Below are 20,657 nucleotides of genomic sequence, written 5' to 3'. Positions count from 1 at the left end.
TCTCCAGGGTATATCCCTAATACCTTACCTGGACGATCTACTGATCTCCGGGCAGTCAGCCTCCCAGGTCACGTTGGATACCAACAAAGCAGTATCAGTCCTGAAAAACCTGGGTTGTATAATCAATACAGAGAAATCCTCCCTCAAACCAGAACAGGTCAAGACGTTCCTGGGTTACATAGTGGACACCAGGCAGAAGAAGCTCTTCCTGCCAGAAGTCAAAGTGGCAAAATAAGCTTCAGCAGTGGGGTATCTGATAAAGACCCTGTTGCACTCCAGAAGGGAAATTCTGAGAACCCTAGGCTTGATGTCAGCGAGTATACCAGCAATAGTCTGGGCACAACTTCACTCAAGGACACTTCATTTCTTCTTCCTGTCCTCTTGGGACAAAAAGGAGTTCTTGGATCAGGAGATCCTGCTCACCCCTCAGATCCTGTCCTCCCTGGAGTGGTGGACAATTCCCCAAAACCTAAAAGAAGGTTGACTATGGGCTCAGTGGAACCCGGTAAAGGTCACCACAGATGCCAGTTACTGGGGGAGGGGTGCCCACCTAGAGAAGAAAAAAGCCCAAGGGCAATGGAACAGCTCACTAGCTCGGATGTCATCCAACTACAGGGAGCTCAGAACAGTAGGGGAAGCCCTAAAAGCCTTCCAGGAAGACATCAGGGCCAAGGAGGTTCAAGTAAGCTCTGACAACACCACAGTCGTAGCCTATTTGAGTCACCAGGGAGTGACCAGGTCCAGACCCCTACTGGAACTATTCAAGGAAATCCTGGACTGGGCAGAAGGAAAAGTTCTCTCCATTTCTGCCATACACATAAAGGGGACAAGCAATACAGAGGCAGACTTCCTCAGTCATCAGCTGATAAGACAGGGGGAATGGGAACTAAACCCTGAGGTGTTTCAAACCCTGGTGCAGTACTTCGGAAATCCAGAGATAGACCTGTTTGCCAACCGGCAGAACAGAAAAATAAAGAGATATTTCTCGATTTCCCAAGAGAAAGAGTCAGAAGGTTTAGATGCACTGACTCAGACCTGGCATTACAGGCTGACATATGCCTTCCTGCCCTTGGCATTGATTCCGCGGGTCCTTCAGAAGCTCAGCAGGTCTCCAGGCCAGATCCTTCTGATAGCACCCTGGTGGCCAAGGAGAGCTTGGTTTGCAAGTCTGAAATCCATGGATGTAGCGGAACCACTGTAGCTCCCAAACAGGATAGATCTTCTCAGGCAGGGGCCAGTTCTACACCCAAGGCCGGACTTTTTCCAGCTGATGGCCTGGTTAGTAAGCGCCAGATGCTGAAGCGTAAAGGCTGCTCAGAGAAGGTAATAATAGTAGAAAACCAGTGACTAAAAAGATTTATTTTAAAGTTTGGAAGACTTTCTGTTCTTGGGGTAAAGAAAGACAGATGACCTCAACTTCTGTTCCTGTTATCCTGGAGTTTCTCCAGGACGGAGTAGATTTAGGCTTAACAGTCAGTACCCTTCGGGTTCAGATAGCAGCCCCCTCAGTCTATCTTGATAGACTGGCAAAAGAGGACCTCATTAAACATTTTCTGTTAGCAAGGGAAAGAGTTTCCTTAAAGGTAGTTTTCCGCCTTGGGACTTAACTAGGATGTTATCTAAACACCCATTCGAGAGTTTGGCAAGATCTGGCAACCTTGGCTGGATATTGCAGACTCTTCCTGGAAGGATACCCCACTTTCTCAGCCATAAAAGGGTTAAGGGGGTGAGGCTCTGGGTGCTCTGTCGATTGTCGGGAGGGTGGGATGTGAACAGACTGGGTGGGGGGGCTGGGGGTTGGGTCGGTTGGATGCTTGAGGATGTGTGAGTATGTGTGTGTGTGAGTGAGTGTGTTGGGGGTATTGTTTTGTACCTATCAGGTAACTCCACGAGCGTATTACATGTGGCCACGTTTGGTCCGCATGGGGTACCCGGGAGTAACGGGTTTTTCAGTTCCTCCGTTGAGGGACCAGGGCAATTATCCTGAGGGAGGGAAGTACAGTAGAGTGATGTGAGTTGGTCGCAATTTTTTGCCATGATATGCCTGTATTGTACCGACTACTGTGCCTTTTCTTTTTGATGAATGTACCTGTACTTGTAAAAAACTAATAAACAAAGTTTAAAAAAAAAACACCCATTCGAGCCTATAGAAGAGGTTTCCTTTAAGTTTCTAACTTTACAATTAACATTTTTGTTAGCAATTACTACAGCCAGGAGGGTAGGGGATCTGCAGGCGCTGTCCATGAAGGAACCCTTCTTGCTGGTACAGCCAGATAGTCACTCTCAGGGCAGATCCTTTGTACCTACCAAAAGTAGCATCCTTATTTCATAGGACGCAAGACATAATATTGCCGTCCTTTTGTGATGAACCAAAAAACGAGAACGAAAATAAATTTAATTGTCTCAGTGAGTGAGAAACTTATAGCGCAACACATGCGAACTGAATCGCCTCTGGGCGCTTAGTATCCATTCCCTGAGTAAACTTTTTGCCCTCAGAAGAGATGGGTTTTGATTTTTCTTCTGAAGGCCAAGTGGTTCACCTCCAGTCGGATGCTGGTTGGTAGAGCGTTCCATAGTCTAGGTCCTTGGACTGCAAATCTTCATTCTCCTTTGGACTTGTATCTGGCTTTTGGTATCAGGAGTAGATTTTGGTTGGTGGATCGCAGAACGCGATTGGGGTTCTGAGCTTTTAGTTTTTTGCATAGTTATTGGGGGCCATTTCCTTGAACACACTTATGCGTTAGAGTGCCTTGAAAGTGATTCTGTCTTTTACTGGCAACCAATGAAGGGATCTCAGTGAAGGTGAGATTGATTCCCATGGTTTTTTCCCAGTCACAAGTCGAGCGGCCGTATTTTGAACGACTTGCAGACAAGTGATTTGGTATTTAGGGAGTTCGAGATAGAGGGCATTTGCATAGTCAAGTCTGGAGTTGATAATTGTTCCCACCACGACTGCTATGTCTTCTTTTGGGATAAAGGGAGTGAGTCTGCGTAGTAGGCGCAGCAGATGGTGCGATCTGCTGACTACTGACCCTATTTGTGCATCCATTGTCATGTAGGTGTCGAAAATGACTCTGAGACTTTTGACTTTGGTGCTAGAGGTGATGGTTTTACCCAGAATGCAGTTACAACAAAAAGGAATTCTGCGCTCATAAAGGTTTACCATTCAAATTCCACATAATGTTTGTGAGTAATAACATTCAGTAGATCTCAGTTTGTTCGGAAGAACCAGTTCTTTATGTAGAAAAGATAAACAAATGTATACAGCACAACGCATAAAAATGTTCCCAGTGCCTGCATGAAAACACACACAATCTTTCAGGGCTTCAAGGGTTAAAATTTTGCAATTTTGTTTCCAGCTGCATTCATAGAAAACAACCGTGCTGATTGTAATTGGAGTACATTACCCAGGACGTCACTATGGCGTTTGATGTCACTTCCTAGTTAATATCTGGCATCTGGGCTCCTGTACACTCTCCTGTATGTGTCCAAACGTGCTCCAGCCTCAGTGTTTGCAGCTGCTAGGAGCGCAGCACAGAGATGACAGCCATGGAGAGACGTTCTTCCTGTTGGAACGTGCTGACAATGACTGTGACAAAGCCCTGGATAGGGCGAAACGCGTAGTCTGGGACTGTTTCAAAACCCCTCTTTTATTTTGGAAGACCTAAGTCAGTAATATCAAGAAAAGATTTTCATTTATAATCGCCATTTACAATTTTTTTTCCTCAATGCAATTTGCACTTTGTCCACTGGAGGGCGCCTAACATTCGGCTGAACTTTTCTCTGCCTGCTTGTCAGCACGTTCCAACAGGAAGAACGTCTCTCCATGGCTGTCATCTCTGTGCTGCGCTCCTAGCAGCTGCAAACACTGAGGCTGGAGCACGTTTGGACACATACAGGAGAGTGTACAGGAGCCCAGATGCCAGATATTAACTAGGAAGTGACATCAAACGCCATAGTGACGTCCTGGGTAATGTACTCCAATTACAATCAGCACGGTTGTTTTCTATGAATGCAGCTGGAAACAAAATTGCAAAATTTTAACCCTTGAAGCCCTGAAAGATTGTGTGTGTTTTCATGCAGGCACTGGGAACATTTTTTTGCGTTGTGCTGTATACATTTGTTTATCTTTTCTACATAAAGAACTGGTTCTTCCGAACAAACTGAGATCTACTGAATGTTATTCCTCACAAACATTATGTGGAATTTGAATGGTAAACCTTTATGAGCGCAGAATTCCTTTTTGTTGTAACTGTATTTTGGTGGTGCTTCTAGGTACCTGGATTTCTGCAGCACGGATCGTTTACAGCCCATACGAGGGTCTTAAATATTATATTGGACTATAGTGTTAACCCATAGAGCGCCAGTGAATCTTTTTTGTATCAATATATGCTTTCTTACCCAGAATGGGCGGGGGTGTCCATGTTGTTGTGGGATGATTCTTTCGATTGGCGTGAAACAGGAGAAGTTCTGTTTTCGAACCGTTTAATTTCAAAAAGAGGGCGGAGATAGATATTGAACAGAACAGGCGACAAAGGGGATCCCTGAGGGACTCCGCATGACACCGTGCGTTTTTCAGAAGTGAAGGGACCAAGTTTCACTATTTGTGATCGGTTTTCCAAGAAGGAGAACCAAGATAAATCACATTCTGCGACTCTGGCTACTTCAGCTAGCCGAGTCAGTAATAATTTGTGGTCTACAGTATCAAAAGCTGCGCTTAGGTCCAGCAGTACCAGAAGACAAGATTCTCCTTTGTCTGCTGCCTCGAGAGCGTCATCCCATATTTTGAGCAGCGCTGTTACTGTCCCGTGACCAGGAGGGAAACCTGATTGAAACGGATTGAGTAATTTGTGGGTGTCTAAATTATGTTGTAGCTGTTGTACAACTTCTTTCTCCATTACCTTGGAGAAGACATTTAGGCCTGTTATGGATCGACGGTGGTTTGGGTCTTTGGGGTCGAGGGTGTTTTTTTTTAGAATTGGTTTGATTATGCCTTGTTTCAGCAAGGTTGGCACCATGCCCTCCTTGAATGACTGGTTTATGAGCTGCGTGATAGCTGGTGCCAAAATATCGGCACATTCTTTCAGCAGTTTAGTGGGGATGATATTTTTAGTGGCATAGATGGAAATGGGTTTTAGAGTAAAATTAGTTGATTGCGGCGGATTTATGTGGGTATTAGGTTTGTGATTTAGGGGGGGTTGATGAAGGTTCTATTTTGCTGAATACTTTCATGGATTTTGTCAATTTTGTTAATGAAATAATCCGATAATTTGTTGCAAAATTCTTGTGAATCAGAATTTGGGGCCTCTAGACAGACTGGGTTCATGGTCTGGGTGACCAGATTTAAGAGTTCGCGGGGGCGGTTTAGGGCATTTGTGATGATATTGGAAAAATGATTTTTTTTGGCTTGAAAGATTTCTTTATGGTATTTTTTAGTTATTACCTTGTAGGTAGTGTGGTTTTCCTCTGAATAGCTTCTTTTCCAAGCTGCTTCTGCGCTCTTCTGCGCTCCTTGCTTCAACAACGACAGCTGGTCGTTAAACCAGCTGGAGTTGTTTTTCCGGATGCACGTTTTGCGTTTTGGCGCTACTAAGTCTGCTGACTGTAGTAGAGCCTTGTTGATGGTGTAAAGTGTTTCTGTGGCTTGTTGATGTTGGATTGTTTTTATTTTGTTCCCTAACATAGTTTTGAAAAGTTCTGAGTGGAGCTTCTTCTGAGAACTACAGTGTGTTGTCACCCGTTTTATCGTTTTTTTTGAGGGGGCATTTTTAGTTATTATGAATTTAATTGCATGGTGATCTGTCCATGGTTGCGGCTCATTTTCCAGAATGTTAATTTCCAAATCTTGTCTGAAAATGAGATCGAGCGTGTGACCTGAAGCATGTGTGGGACCACATACTAGTTGCTGCAGACTTAATCCTTCCAAATGGTCAATGCAGGCGTCGGCGACAGGGGCCTGTGGGGAGTTGGCCTAGAGGTTGAAATCCCCGAGCAGCAGGAGGTGTTTGATGTTTAGAGTATAGGTGGAGATGAACTCTGTCAATGACATGAGAAGGTGCGTTTTTGGACCAGGTGGTCTAAGCAGAGTAGTATGTGAACGGTGTCCTGGGGATTTGTTTGCAGTTGCAGAGTGAGGGTTTCCATGAATGGATGTGAGTTCTGAAGGTCTGGTTTAGTGATCGAGAGGTGAGTCTTGTGAATCACCGCCAGGCCGCCTCCTCTTTGCCCCACTCTGTTTTCTGTTAGAATGCGATAATTCTCTGGCACCAATTCTCCTAGAATGGTGTTACAGTTGGCTGTTAGCCAGCTTTCTGTGATAAAGAGGCAGTCTAAATCGTGTTGTAGGATGAAATCATGGATTTCTTGTCAGTGTTTTACTGCCGATCTTGTGTTGACCAAAGCGCATGATATGTGCTTTGGCTGGGGTGAATACGTGTAATTTTTGACTGTCGATTGTCGATCGATTCTTAACAGTTGCTCACTCCTTAGAGCTTTTTTGGTGACGGCTGGTAATATTGAGGCGGATGGCTTTAGACCCCAAATGGTTTTCGCAGAGTATCTCAGATTAGCCATAATCGCAGAACCGCCGGGGATGGTGGTTAAATGTTGAATCGGGAAGGTATTCAATGACGATGGAAAGGAAGATTTTCGGGTGGGTCCCCAACTTGCTAAACCATCCCTCCCGTTTGATCCAGAGGAAGGCGAAAAAAAAACCCCTAGCCGTGCAATGCCAATCAGCAGCGACAGGGGAAAAAATTCCTTCCTGATCCCTCAGGGGCGATCGGATAAAACCCTGGATCAACTGAACTATGGCGGTGGAGCGTGGGTTCTTACCTGTTAGAGCTGCAGATTGGTGATCCTGCTTGTCCTATGTTCTGCGACCGGGCGACTTGTCGAGTGAAAAAATTGCCAGTGAATTGATTGCTTGGACGGGCTGGAGGGGCAAAGAAAGGGGTAAGCGGGGGAGGGTAGTCTCTTTGCTGTGCTAGGAGGCTTTCCCAGGTAGATGCAGTAGTATGGTTTGTGGAATGATGAGGGGGGGTGGGGGTCAGGGATACAAATGGCAAGCCTGGGGGGCTAGGGGGAGGTGAAGCCAGATGAGGCCAGGGACCATAGGCTGGAGGCTGTGTGTGGAGGATCCGTAAAAGGAGAGCTGGGAGCTTGATCCTGATCCTGGGAGCTTGGATGCCGGTGAGCTTACCTGCCTAACCTTCCTCCGGCAGCAGGTGCTACAGACCTCACTGCAAGCCGGGCGGAGGAGAAATGACAATTGATTGATCCTCTCTCCAGCAACTTCAGTCTGGATGTAAGAAGGTGTCTTCTTACTTATCTAGAGAGAACAAAGAATTTTAGGAGATCCAATCACCTACTAGTTCTGTATGCTGGGCCCAGGAAGGGACTTCAGGCCTCAAAAGCCTCAGTCTCCAGATGGATAAGAGAAGCTATCTCCAGGGCTTATGTATGCTCCGGAATCCCAGCTCCAGCTAATATCAAAGCTCATTCAACCAGATCTCTAGCAACTTCTTGGGCTGAAAAAGCAGGGGCCTCCTGGGAAAAAATCTGCAGTGCGGCCACCTGGTCCAGTCATCATACATTCGTGTGGAAATGTTGTCACAGCAAGACTTGGCTTTCGGTCGGAAGGTCCTACAAGCTGTGGTCCCATCCTGAAGGTAGGCCTGTGGTTACTTGATTATCCTCTCAGGTGTGCCGTCATGGAAGGTGATAGGAGAAAACCTACGTTAGACATACCGGTAACGGTATTTCTACGAACCTTCCAGGACGGCAGGCCTACTTCCCACCCTTAGTGGAGGGAAAAGATAAGCTAATCGCTAGGTGGTAAGTACCTATACGGAACTATGTCCCTTGTGAACCAGTTCGGGATTACTTAAATACATACTGGGGATCAAGGGGAAGGGTGGGGAATTATAACAAGCTGTCAATTGATTGTGTTTCCTGAAGGGAGGAGCCCTCATCTCTCAGGTGTGCCGTCCTGGAAGGTTCGTAGAAATACCGTTACCCGTAAGTCTAACGTAGGTTTTTGCCCCAAAAAAGTGCACTTGTAAGACTGCTGCGCAAATACTGTGTGACAGAAAGTATTGCAAAGACCGCCATTTTATTCTCTAGGGTGTTAGAATAAAAAAAAAAATATATATATATATATAATGTTTGGGGGTTCTAATTAGAGAGAAGGAGATGCAAAACACAGAACTGCTGTTTTGCTACTTGTAATGTAACTACTTGTAATGCCAACGGCCACCACAAGATGGCGCCAGATCACAGAAGGAAGCTTAGGCCTGCAGAAGGCCGCAAAGCCGCGGCCTCAATTAACGGCCAGTCCTCGCCAGCCAGTAATTGAGGCCGCGGCTTTTTCGGCCTTCTGCAGGCCCAAGCTTCCTTCTGTGAAGGCTGCAAAGCCGCGGCCTCAATTAACGGCCAGTCCTCGCCAGCCAGTAATTGAGGCCGTGGCTTTGCGGCCTTCTGTAGGCCTAAGCTTCCCCGGGCGCCAGGTCACAATTTCTTGTCGCAATTGCGACCAGGGGCCCAGATTTTGTCGAGCCCTGGCTTAAATACAATAAAAATATACAGTCATGTGTAAATCAAATAATTCATATAAACAAAATATATATATATATATATATATATATATATATATATATATATATATATATATATAAAACCTATAAATATAGACAATTAATGGGGTTGATTTACTAAAACCGGAGAGTGCAACCGTGCATGGTAGCCAATCTGCTTTTAACTTCAGCTTGTCCAAGTAAGCTTTGACCAAAAAAAAAAAAAAAAAGGGGGCAGCAGCCCCCTCCCCCCAATACTTACCTGAGCCCTATCGTGATCCAGCGATGTTGCACGAGAGCCCTGGCTCTTCGGGACTCTCCCCCCTCATTGGCTGAGATAGCAGCGGCAGCCATTGGCTCCTGCTGATGTCAATCACAACCAGTGAGCTAATGAGAAAAGCTGTGGCAGAGCCGATCCCCATCATTGTATGTGAATGGATGAGCCTGCTTGGGTGCCCCCATTGCAAGCTTAGGGCTTGGTCCGGGACTCTCGGCAGAGCTGAGTAAGGCTCCATGCACACAGAAGCTTATAAACGGCAGTTTATTGGCGTTTGGGCGTTTTTTTATGTTAGCCCATGTGTCCATGGACGTTTTTTAGCATTAATGAGCAGTGGAGATTATGGGCTTTTTTCTGAACGCAAGAGCCTTAGAGTAAGTATAACAAGCCTTTAATATCACTTTAAATAGACCCATAAGTAAGCTATAAAGGTCGGCAGAGGAATAGTAGATGCCCTAAAATGTATGTAAACCCCAACAATTAAAGTGGTTATGAAGTCTAAACAATTCTTGCATTAACCACATTTTCCGACCATTGCGTAAATCGCCGTAGCTGTATGTCGCTTTGTTCAATAGATATAGTGGGCGCGCACATACCTGCGGCACTGAAGCAGATGCATGTGGCGATGTCCGCTAGCCACCAACGATCGCTCCACAGAGAACCAGGATGGGGATCTGTCAATGTAAACAAATAGATCCCCGTTCTGTCAGGGGAGTACAGAGTGATTGTCTGTTCCTAGTGATTAGGAACAGCGATCTCTTTGTACTCCCAGTCAGTCTACTCCCCCCACAGTTAGAAACACCTCCCAGGGAACACATTTAACCCCTTGATCGCCCTCTAGTGTTAACCCCTTCCCTGCCAGAGTGATTTATCCAGTAAGCAGTGCATTTTTATAACACTGATCACTGTATAAATGTCACTGGTCCCAAAAAAGTGTCCGATCTGTCTGCCACAATCTCAGTTTGTCCTGTTTACTATTATAAAAAGTGAAAGTCAAGGAAAACATCAAATTTTGGTCTGATACCAGAACAGAAATAGAGGGGAACTCTTTCAATGGGGACTTGTTCCTGTGACCCTAGTGACACTTAAGGATTTCCGTACTTTGGAGGGATTTCCTCTCACTTCCTGCTGGTTATGTGATACGTTACGCCGCTGTAACTTTGGGCGCAAGTTCTGTATTCAGAAAGAACTTGGGCCCTTAGTTACAGCGGCGTAACGTATGTGTGGCGGCGTAAGCCCGCCTAATTCAAATGGGGATGTTGGGGGCGTGTTTTATTTAAATTTTACTTGGCCCCACGTTTTTCAATTTTTTTTGCATGCGCCGTCCGTAAAATTTCCCAGTGTGCATTGCTCCAAATTACGCCGCAAGGACGTATTGGATTCGACGTGAACGTAAATGACGTACAACCGTATTCGCGAACGACTTACGCAAACGACGTAAAAATTTCAAAACTCGGCGCGGGAACGACGGCCATACTTAACATTAGCTACGCCTCATATAGCAGGGGTAACTATACGCCGAAAAAAGCCTAACGTAAACGACGTAAAAAAATGCGCGGCCGGACGTACGTTTCTGAATCGGCATATCTAGCTCATTTGCATATTCCTCGCGTAAATCTATGGAAGCGCCACCTAGCGGCCAGCGTAAATATGCAGCCTAAGATACGACGGTGTAAAACACTTACGCCGGTCGGATCTTAGGGAAATCTATGCGGAACTGATTCTATGAATCAGGCGCATAGATATGACCGGCCGGACTCAGAGATACGACGGCGTATCTAGAGATACGCCGTCGTATCTTCTATCTGAATCTATCTGAATCTACCCCTTTGTTTTTAGTGTGATTTTAAATCCATACCTTTTCCAAAATGTGACTTGGCTTTACATACACTTTGTCAGCAAGCTCCATTTTTATTGGCTAGGCCAGGGATGGACTGGCCATTGGGACTACAGGGAGTTTCCCGGTGGGCCGATAGCTCAGTGGGCCGGCTTCAGTGACAGCGGAACACCGCCCCCCTCTGCTCCTCTGTCTCTCCCTTCCCGCAGTGCTCACCTCCTCTCCCTTTCCGCAGCGCTCACCTGGGGGGAACAAAGAGGCATTGGGAGGACCAGAGGAGCAGAGGGGATGACAGAGGAGCATGGGGGAGGGGACAGACAGCTGACTCAACAGCTATGGCCTGGGAGTTTCTCACTTCTGCCTAATCTTGTTCTATAAGGGGGGGGCACCAAACTGATTCTTTGCCCTGGGTGAAATAATGTCTAGCTTCCCCACTGGTACTGCCTATAAGAGTACCAGTACCAGCCGCTCTACTCTAATAAAGTAGAATGGCTGGTGAAAGGGGAGAGCGGGCTTGTGTGGCGGGGGGGAGGTGCGGGTGTTGTCCGGCCGCCATGGGAGAGACCTGTCAAAATGGGCCAGTCTGGATGAAGTCCAGGGCCAAATTTCTGTCCCAGTCCAGCCCTGGGCTAGGCTGAACCCTAGTTGAGCGTACCAATGGAAAGAATAAGCAAGTTATGAAAGCTCTGACAATAGGCCTTTATATACCCCCAGCAAGCAATAACTATCCTGTTGCTGAGTGAGTTAGAACATGTGAAGCAAACACTGTTTTCTACCTCAGTTCAATTAACTACTTGCTGCAGGCCAATAAGAAGGGGGTGTGGCCAAGTGGAGGGGCGGAGACCAGGCCTTCTATGAGGTGAAATCAGTGTGAGGAGAATTTTGTGAGGGGAAGATAAAATGGAGGCTGAAGGTAAACTACTTCTTGTAATGGGGACAAGTGTGAATGGCTGTGTGGAAGGCTAACACAAAATATATATTTCTGGTTCACTGAGGTACTGGAAGTCCCAGCATGGCTTGACTCCATAGCAGCAGCTACAGAGCCACATATAGTCCTCTGACAGAGAATAAGCCACCTAGGGCTGACACTTTTTCTGAGGAAATTACCAGCCTTTTGGCCCCATTAACATCTGCCCATTGTGCCCATGTATGTTTACTCATGCTTTTTTTGCATAGTGCAGCTACAATAATATGACGCAATCAGCACGATCACTAATTAAAAAAAAAATATCTGAAATGTACTCCCAAAATCAAACAAGTGCCTAATCACCAAGGCAACAAACTACCGCTAGCACTCTCAAGTGTTTCCACTGATCCACCACAGACAATATATATTAATTAACCGCTTCTGGACCGCCTCATGTACATTTACTGTCACAGGGTGTCCCCGCTGCACAAAATCACGTACCTGTACGTGATTTTGCGCACGCGGTTTAGACCGCTTTCACACTGGGGCGGTTTGCAGGCGCTATTGCTCTAAAAATAGCACCTGCAAACCACCCTTAAACTGCTGTTTCTCCAGTGTGAAAGCCAAAGAGCTTTCACACTGGAGCGATGCACTAGCAGGACCGCTCCAAAAGTCCTGCAAGCCGCATCTTTGTGTTTACCGCTCCTCCACCGCTCCTTCCCATTGAAAGCAATGGGAAATCGCGGCTATACCGCCGGCAAAGTGCCTCTGCAAAGGCGCATTGCGGGTGGTATTAACCCTTTTTCGTCCGCTAGCGGTGGTAAAACCGCACAGCTAGTGGCCGAATACCGCTGCAATTCCAACGGTAAAGCGACACTAAAAATAGCAGCGCTTTACTGCACCTCCAGCCCCAGTGTGAAAGGGGCCTTACGGGACGTGCGCACCGTCAACACACCGCTACTGCTGTGATTGGACACAGTGGGAGCCAATCAGCGGGTCTGGCGGCCGTGATAGCCGCCGCGAACAAGGCAAGGCAAACGGCGAATCTGTCAGGAAGGGAAAGAGAGATCTCAGGCTAGGCTTAATCACAGATCTCTCTTTTCCTTCAGTGTGACACTACCCCCACACAGTTAGTAAACACCTCTCTAGGGAACATCTAACCCTCTGATCGCCCCTGGTGTAAACCCCTTCCCTGCTAGTGCCATTTATACAGTAATCAGTCCATTTTTATAGCACTGATCACTGTATTGGTGTCACTGGTCCCCAAAAAGTGTCACTCAGTGTCAGATTTGTTCGCCACAATGTCACAGTCCCACTAAAAATTCCTGTGTGTCTTAGAAGGGGTTTTTAGTATTAACAATATGAATTTAATACAATCAGAATCACAATCTGCAGATGTTTCTACTGCTTCCATGTATGGATTTGTGAGAGCCTACTGAAGGTATTGTACAATTCCCTTCATTACAATGGGCCCACTGGTTGGAAGTGCATTCAGCCATTCCTTCACAGCGTGACTTTGGTTTTAACCATACCATCACTAGACCACTTCTGTGGATACACTGTGGACTCTTATCAGATTTTATCTAATTTTATTCATATCCATGTCATTTATTGCTGTATTTTATACCAGTCTGTGTTTATTTTTTCGTTCTTTTATATACATTTAGACTATAAAGTGACATCAACTAACCACTGCATCTTTTGTTTGTTTGTTCCTTTGCCCATTCTCCAAGTGGTTGACAGCTGCACTGAAGGTTTCTTGTACTTTTTATCACAGAACACTGTGTGTCACTGTATCATGTGGTAGCGCTATTGGGGGGATTTTTTTGTATTTTTCTGATGTAAGGGAGAATTCTGGGGACTCTAACATAAGGGATGCTATAGGAACCCTGATTTAAGGGGAACACTCAGAACTCTGATGTATGAAGAGGACTCTGATGTAAGGGGGAACACTGTGGCCTCTGGTGTAATAAGGAGCTCTGATGTAAGGGGTGCTCTGAGAACCCTAATTTACCTTAGTTTACTCACTTAGAGGAGGAGAGAGAAGGGGGAGACTTAGTCCGGTCTGAATAATATGTCCGGGTCTCAGACTCAGGTCTCAGTCTGAAACCCGGACGCATGATTCCAAACCCGAACTGTCCGGGTAAATCCCGAATAGGTGGCAACCCTATGTACAACGGCAGGAGTCCCAATACTTTTGGCAATATAGTGTATATGGCAGTAGCGTGATACACTTTACCACCATGATGCCACATGAATTGATAACCTGGTGTTGCTGTTCTGTGCTGTGACCAAACTGTCACAGGCATCTCCTGGTCACTGTTTACTATGAGGTCATCACTATGCACATTCTGTTCCATCCTCCTGTCTGTACTGCATGACATTCTGTCTCTCAAAACTGGTTCTTGTTATACAGCCAAGAACATGGATCCAAAGGTGGAAGATCTACTGACGAAGATTAACATAGCTTTCAAAGGTAATCGGGGTGTGGGTGGATACCTGTCCAAGCTGTGCTGTTCAGAGAGAGAAGGAGAATAGACAATAGTGCCAGTTTAGTTATGATTCTGTAAACCCAATGTACGTTTTAAGGTTCATGCTGGGATGGTGACACACACAAACATGGGCAGAGCATACAAACTTCATTGCAAAGCCATAGTGCTAACATGTATCCTGCTTTGCTAACCTGCTTTGGTTAAGCCAGTCATACACAATTTGAATCTTGGCCGGGTCAGCAGGAGCCGGCCGAGTTTCGAACCATGTATGGGTAGGCTGAATGTACCCAAGTTGATCGATCGGTTGTTATAGCCACTAGCAATAATCACTGTGTTCTCCCAGTGAGGATGACTTTCCCCACCGGGAGAATACAATGGCTCCGTGAGAACGATTTTCTTTCCTGCAACTCATGGTTACAGGAAATAAAATCGCTCCATTTATGGCCGGCCTTAGACTTACAGCTGGGGAGTCACAATATAATATCTAGTCAATTAGTAAGTAATTGATGGGCTGTACCGTGTACGATATAACAGTCAAATCTATTCTCGAAAAACATCACCACAATTTCCAGCTTAAGAATAAGACAATTGCTTGGCCTTTTTTCACCTGTGCATTTATGTTTCAGGGATTATATTTTGCTGTATATATATATACACACACACAGTATCTCGCAAAAGTCAGTACACCCCTCACATTTTTGTAAATATTTTTTCTTATATCTTTTCATGTGACAACACTGAAGAAATAATACTTTTCTACAATGTAAAGTAATGAGTATACAGCTTGTATAACAATGTAAATTTGCTGTCCCCCTCAAAATAACTCAACACAGAGCCATTAATGTCTAAACCGCCGTCAACAAAAGTAATTACACCCCTAAGTGAAAATGTCCAAATCCCCCCCCCCCCCCCCGGTGTCATGTGACTCATTAGTGTTACAAGGTCTCAGGTGTGAATGGGAAGCCGGTGTGTTAAATTTGGTGTTATCACTCTCACTCTCTCATACTGGTCACTGGCAGTTCAACATGGCACCTCATAGCAAAGAACTCTCTGAGGATCTAAAAAAAAAGAATTTGTGCTCTGCATAAAGATGGCATAGGCTGTAAGAAGATTGCCAAGACCTTGAAACTGAGTTGCAGCTTGGTGGCCAAGACCATTCAGCGGCTTAACAGGACAGGTTCCACTCAGAACAGGCCTCGCCATGGTCGACCAAAGAAGAGTGCATGTGCTCAGCGTCATATCCAGAGGTTGTGTTTGGGAAATAGACGTATGAGTGCTGCCAGCATTGGTGCAGAGGTTGAAGGGGTGGGGGGTGTCAGCCTGTCAGTGCGCAGACCATACACCGCACACTGCATCAAATTGGTCTGCATGGTTGTCGTCCCAGAAGGAAGCCTCTTCTAAGGAAGATGCATAAGAAAGCCTGCAAATAGTTTGCTGAAGACAATCAGACAAAGGACATGGATTACTGGAACCGTGTCCTGTGGTCTGATGAGACCAAGATAAACGTATTCGGTTCAGATGGTGTCAAGTGTGTGTGGCGACAACCAGGTGAGGAGTACAAAGACAAGTGTGTCTTGCCTACAGTGAAGCATGGTGGTGGGAATGTCATGGTCTGGGGTTGCATGAGAGCTGCATGAGTGCCAACATGTACTGTGACATACTGAAGCAGAGCATGATCCCCTCCCTTCGGACACTGGGCCGCAGGGCAATATTCCTACATAACGACCCCAAACACACCTCCAAGACGACCACTGCCTTGCTAAAGAAGGTGAAGGTAAAGGTGATGGACTGACCAAGCATGTCTCCAGACCTAAACCCTATTGAGCCTCTGTGGGGCATCCTCAAATGGAAAGTGGAGGAGCACAAGGTCTCTAACATCCACCAGCTCCATGATGTCATCATGGAGGAGTGGAAAAGGACTCCAGTGGCAACTTGTGAAGCTCTGGTGAACTCCATACCCAAGAGGGTTAAGGCATACCTCCCAACTTTTTGAGATGGGAATGAGGGACACCTATCAGCAAAAAGTATTCAGGCATAGGACACACCCCTTGCCATGCCCCCTTAAAGGAGAATTGTACAAAAAAATAAGATTGGTTTAACCCACAAGTGCTTTTTTTACCACTATTATTCCTTTATATTGGCTTTTGGAATTTACAAATGCAGCAATTTAGAAATTGGATGAAAGGTTTAGCACTGGGAAACACTTTTTGATAGATTAAAAGTGCATTTTATGAATCCCAGGGAGCACCTATCCTGAACCCCTGATCTATGATTAACAAAGCCCCCACAACGAGAGTGCACACATTTATGCACACAAGAGTTGCCCGACAACTCGCTTGTTTTTACATGTTATTTTTTGTTTTTGTCTCTGTTTTTGACCATGATCCTAATTTCCTTCCCTCCCCCCCTCACAAGCAATATCTTACAATCTTCTTTTTTCATGGAAGTTATGTAGTCGATGGACACGCTTTGCCTTTACTACATTCGATACATATACAATTCATCTATATGAAAATTATTCGCTATGCCTAATCTAAAACTACTCTCATTAAATGTGAAGGGCCTCAACAGCCCCTTCAAAAGAAAAGCCCTATGGAATGATGCCCTAAAATTCGGATGCGACATACTCTGCATTCAAGAATCGCATTTTGCAAGAGACAACCCTCCTCAATTTTCACACCCTAAATTCCCGCATATCTTCGCATCTCACAACAGTAAGAAAAAAAAAGGAGTCCTGACGATCATCAAGGATTCAATCTCCTTTCAACTTTTGGACTCAAAAATTGACCAACAAGGTCGGTATGTAATACTGGTTGCAAAGATTGAAAATACAATACTAACATTAGTCAATATCTACGCACCAAATAGGAACCCACAACAATTCCTTCAAAAAGTTATCACAATAACAAAGACAATACAAAAAGGCAATATTATCTTATGTGGGGACTTTAATGCAACGATGGACCCTACTCTGGACACCACTAAAGGGATCCAATCCAAACGAAGAGGTTTGAAGAACATCTTCTCACAAGAAGACCTCCATGATCCTTGGAGGTGTCTCCACGCAACAGAAAAGGACTTTACGTTTTATTCAAATGTCCATAAATCCTATTCTAGGATCAACTTCTTCATCACTGACAGAGCTCTCCTCCAGAAAACCACAGATGCCCATATACATAACATAACATGGTCTGACCATGCTCCAATCTCTTTAATTATTGATCTAGCCCAACAAAATTCGAAGCATGTTCTTTGGAGGAACAATACATATATTTTGTCACATAGAGGAGCTCTGGCCGAGATGAAGGAAAGACTAGAAGAATATTTTAAATTTAATGACAACAACGAAGTCTCTATCTCTAGTATATGGTGTGCCCACAAAGCTTTCTCCAGAGGAATGCTGATACAATTGACGTCTAGGGAAAAAAAAAGGCGGTCACAGGAGGTAAATAATCTATTAGTGAAAATAGACAAATTAGAGAACGAACACAAGCTAGCCCCCAAACACATCCTCCTCCTCCAACAACTTAATGAAGCCAGACACGAGCTTAGAGCGACTTTGATCTCTGATCATGAAAAATACCTAAAAAAACTAAAACTAAACCACTACTCCCAAGGAAATAAAGCGGGTAAGTTACTTGCCATGCAACTACGTATTAGACAGAACAAACAGAAAATCCATGAAATTGTTCACCACAAGTCAGGAAAAGTATTGTATAACCCACAGAGTATAGCTGATGCGTTTGCAGAATACTATGAGGGCCTATATAATCTAAAAAAAGATCATACTGTCACCCAACCAACCCTAAAAGATATAACCCAATTTCTTGATAAACTTAACATCCCTACAGTAGATTCCGCTACATTAGAAAAATTAAATGATCCTATAACAGTAAATGAAATCAAAAAAGTAACCTCAATGTTACCACTAAATAAAGTGCCCGGTGCAGATGGCCTATCTAGTGAATACTTTAAGGCATTTGAAAATATGCTTTCTCCATACTTGACCAGATTGTTTAATCAAGCTGTCAACACCCGCTCATTCCCTAAGGAAATGCTTGAAGCAATTGTCATCACAATACCAAAGCAAGGGAAAGACCCGACTTCTCCAACTAATTATAGACCTATCTCGCTACTTAATTCTGATTTAATTTTTTTTGCTAAGGTTCTAGCTAATCGACTATTAGAAATTACTCCTTATCTGATTGAACCAGATCAAGTTGGATTCGTGAAGGGACGTCAAGGCCCGGATAGCACCAGACGGATGATTAATCTACTTAGCCATGTAGAGCGCGGTCGGATGCCTTCTCTGCTTCTCGGACTGGATGCGGAGAAGGCATTCGACAGAGTGCACTGGGGATATGTAGCGGAAACCCTTAAGAAATTTGGTCTCACAGGATTTATTTTTGAAGCCATAATGTCTCTCTATACTACACCATCTGCTAGGGTATTTACATCGGGAAGTATATCTAAACAGTTTAGTCTCTCAAACGGTACTAGACAGGGATGCCCCTTATCACCCATTATATTCTCATTAGCAATTGAACCACTGGCGATATCTCTCAGATCTAACCCCAATATCGTAGGAATCAAGGTCCGTCAAATAGAACATAAATTGGGACTATTCGCGGACGACGTTCTTTTAACTTTATCTGCTACCGACACACTACTAGAAGAGGTAACCGCTATCCTAGATAAATTTGGATCAGTCTCTTATTATAAGATTAATCATAGTAAATGTTTTGTACTACCTATGAACATCCCGCCAGACCTAGTTGTTAAACTAAAACAACAATCTAGCTACAATTGGGACAACCCCTCCATTACCTATCTTGGGATTCAACTTACTTACCCACCTAATAAACTGTATGAAGCAAATTATCCCTCCTTATTAACTCAAATCACTCAAGATACACAGTCTATTAAAAAGACACAACTATCTTGGATTGGAAGAATAGCAGCCTTTAAAATGAAGACGTTACCAAAAATTCTATATTACTTCCGCTCCCTCCCCATCCCATTACCGACTAAATTTTTCACACAAATTAACTCGAAATTGAGCAACTTGGTCTGGTTGGGAAAGAAACCTAGAATTGCTTTATCTACTATGTCATTGGTTAAAGCTAAAGGAGGCCTAAACCTCCCAGATTTACGCCTATATTACTTCGCCTCACTCCTTGATCAAATGAGATACTGGTTCAGATATTCAAATGATAAATTATGGTTGAACATTGAACGAGAAGTGTCTAAAGGGAAGGATCTATTTTCCCTTTCCATGGCCTGCTATGCTCTACCAAAAATTAATACACCCAACTTCCTAACAATTAGAGCTACTCTGGCAGCATGGAAGTTTGCTCTAACAAAATTACAGCCGACATGTAACCCAGTCCTAATGCCAATACCACTAGGAGTAATCGATTACTGTAAAGTAAGAATTACTACCACACCCTGGTCCAAACAGGGAATCAATTTTTTTGATCAGCTATCACCCGATGACATACATAAAATAACGAATAAACTCATAGCCAAACCGTTCAATAAAAACTTTGACCCAAAGAAAAGTGTGGAACTCCCTAGGGCGCTGTGGGAATTCTTCACTTCCTATAAAATAAGTGGGAAGAGAGGCATATTCCATATATATAAACTACTTTCATCTTTTCCAATTCAAACCAAAATTTTAAATATGATTAAATGGGAGAAGGATCTATCACAAACTTTTACGTGGGAAGAATGGCAAAAAGCCATCCATATTAACAGTTCTTCTTCTGCATGTGTAGAACATTGGGAGAACGCCCAGAAAATACTAAACCGCTGGTATTTGACCCCTTACAGACTATCCAAAATATTCCCTAGCTCCTCCCCCATATGCTGGAGATGTGAATCCCACACTGGCAATTTGTTACATACCCTCTGGGATTGTAAAACCTTATCTAGCTTCTGGAATAATGTATCCTCCTTTATCGCATCCTTCACTGGTAATCTAAAAATACTCACACCTGAATTAGCCCTACTAGGTTTAAATCTAGATGTCTATCCTCCTCAATTTAGAACTATAGTTGCCAACTTCCTTACAGCAGCGAGACTCACCATAACAAAACTATGGAAATCTACCTTAGCACCTAACTTATCTGATGTTGTCCAGAGACTCAGTACTCAGGCTCACTATGAGCTAATGTTAGCACATAGGAAAGGAACCATAAGTATATTCATTAAAAATTGGAATGAATGGATTACTCATCCTAGGGCCTCAAATTTTCTGAAGAATTTTAATAATTATTAAGTGTGTTCCTGAACGACTACACTCCTAAACTAGACCGGATGTAAAAGATAACTTCCTACTCACCTTCCCCTCCCCTCCTTCCCTTGATACCCCTTTATGTTAATTTTGATTTTATTAAATAATATAAGATAATGAGCCATAATCCCTTGTTTACAGCATGATCCCGTTGGGGTAAACAGGGATTGCTAGTTACTTGTTTAAGCATCTGACCACTATCCAACTGGACTAAGGCCCTATATGGTTACTGTTTAGTAAAATGATAATTTGAAGCCTACCCAGGCACACTGTTGA

At 44.3% G+C, this 20,657-nt stretch overlaps 1 protein-coding gene across 1 annotated transcript in view; it reads left to right on the top strand.

Moving 5' to 3' along the window:
* The first annotated feature begins 11,491 nt into the window (after positions 1–11,491).
* LOC120913896 (synaptonemal complex central element protein 1-like) overlaps positions 11,492–20,657 on the top strand; it is a 104,877-nt gene continuing 95,711 nt past the window's right edge. The window contains exons 1-2 of the mRNA XM_040324230.1: positions 11,492–11,600; positions 14,011–14,070. Of these exons, the coding sequence (XP_040180164.1) occupies positions 11,588–11,600; positions 14,011–14,070 (73 nt within the window). The 5' untranslated portion in view covers positions 11,492–11,587. The remainder of the gene's footprint in view (positions 11,601–14,010; positions 14,071–20,657) is intronic.

Source organism: Rana temporaria, chromosome 9 (genome assembly GCF_905171775.1).
Source record: "Rana temporaria chromosome 9, aRanTem1.1, whole genome shotgun sequence".
Taxonomy (NCBI): Eukaryota; Metazoa; Chordata; class Amphibia; order Anura; family Ranidae; genus Rana; species Rana temporaria.
The sequence above is the reverse complement of the archived record's forward strand: the minus strand, read 5'-3'. Positions and strand labels throughout refer to the sequence as shown.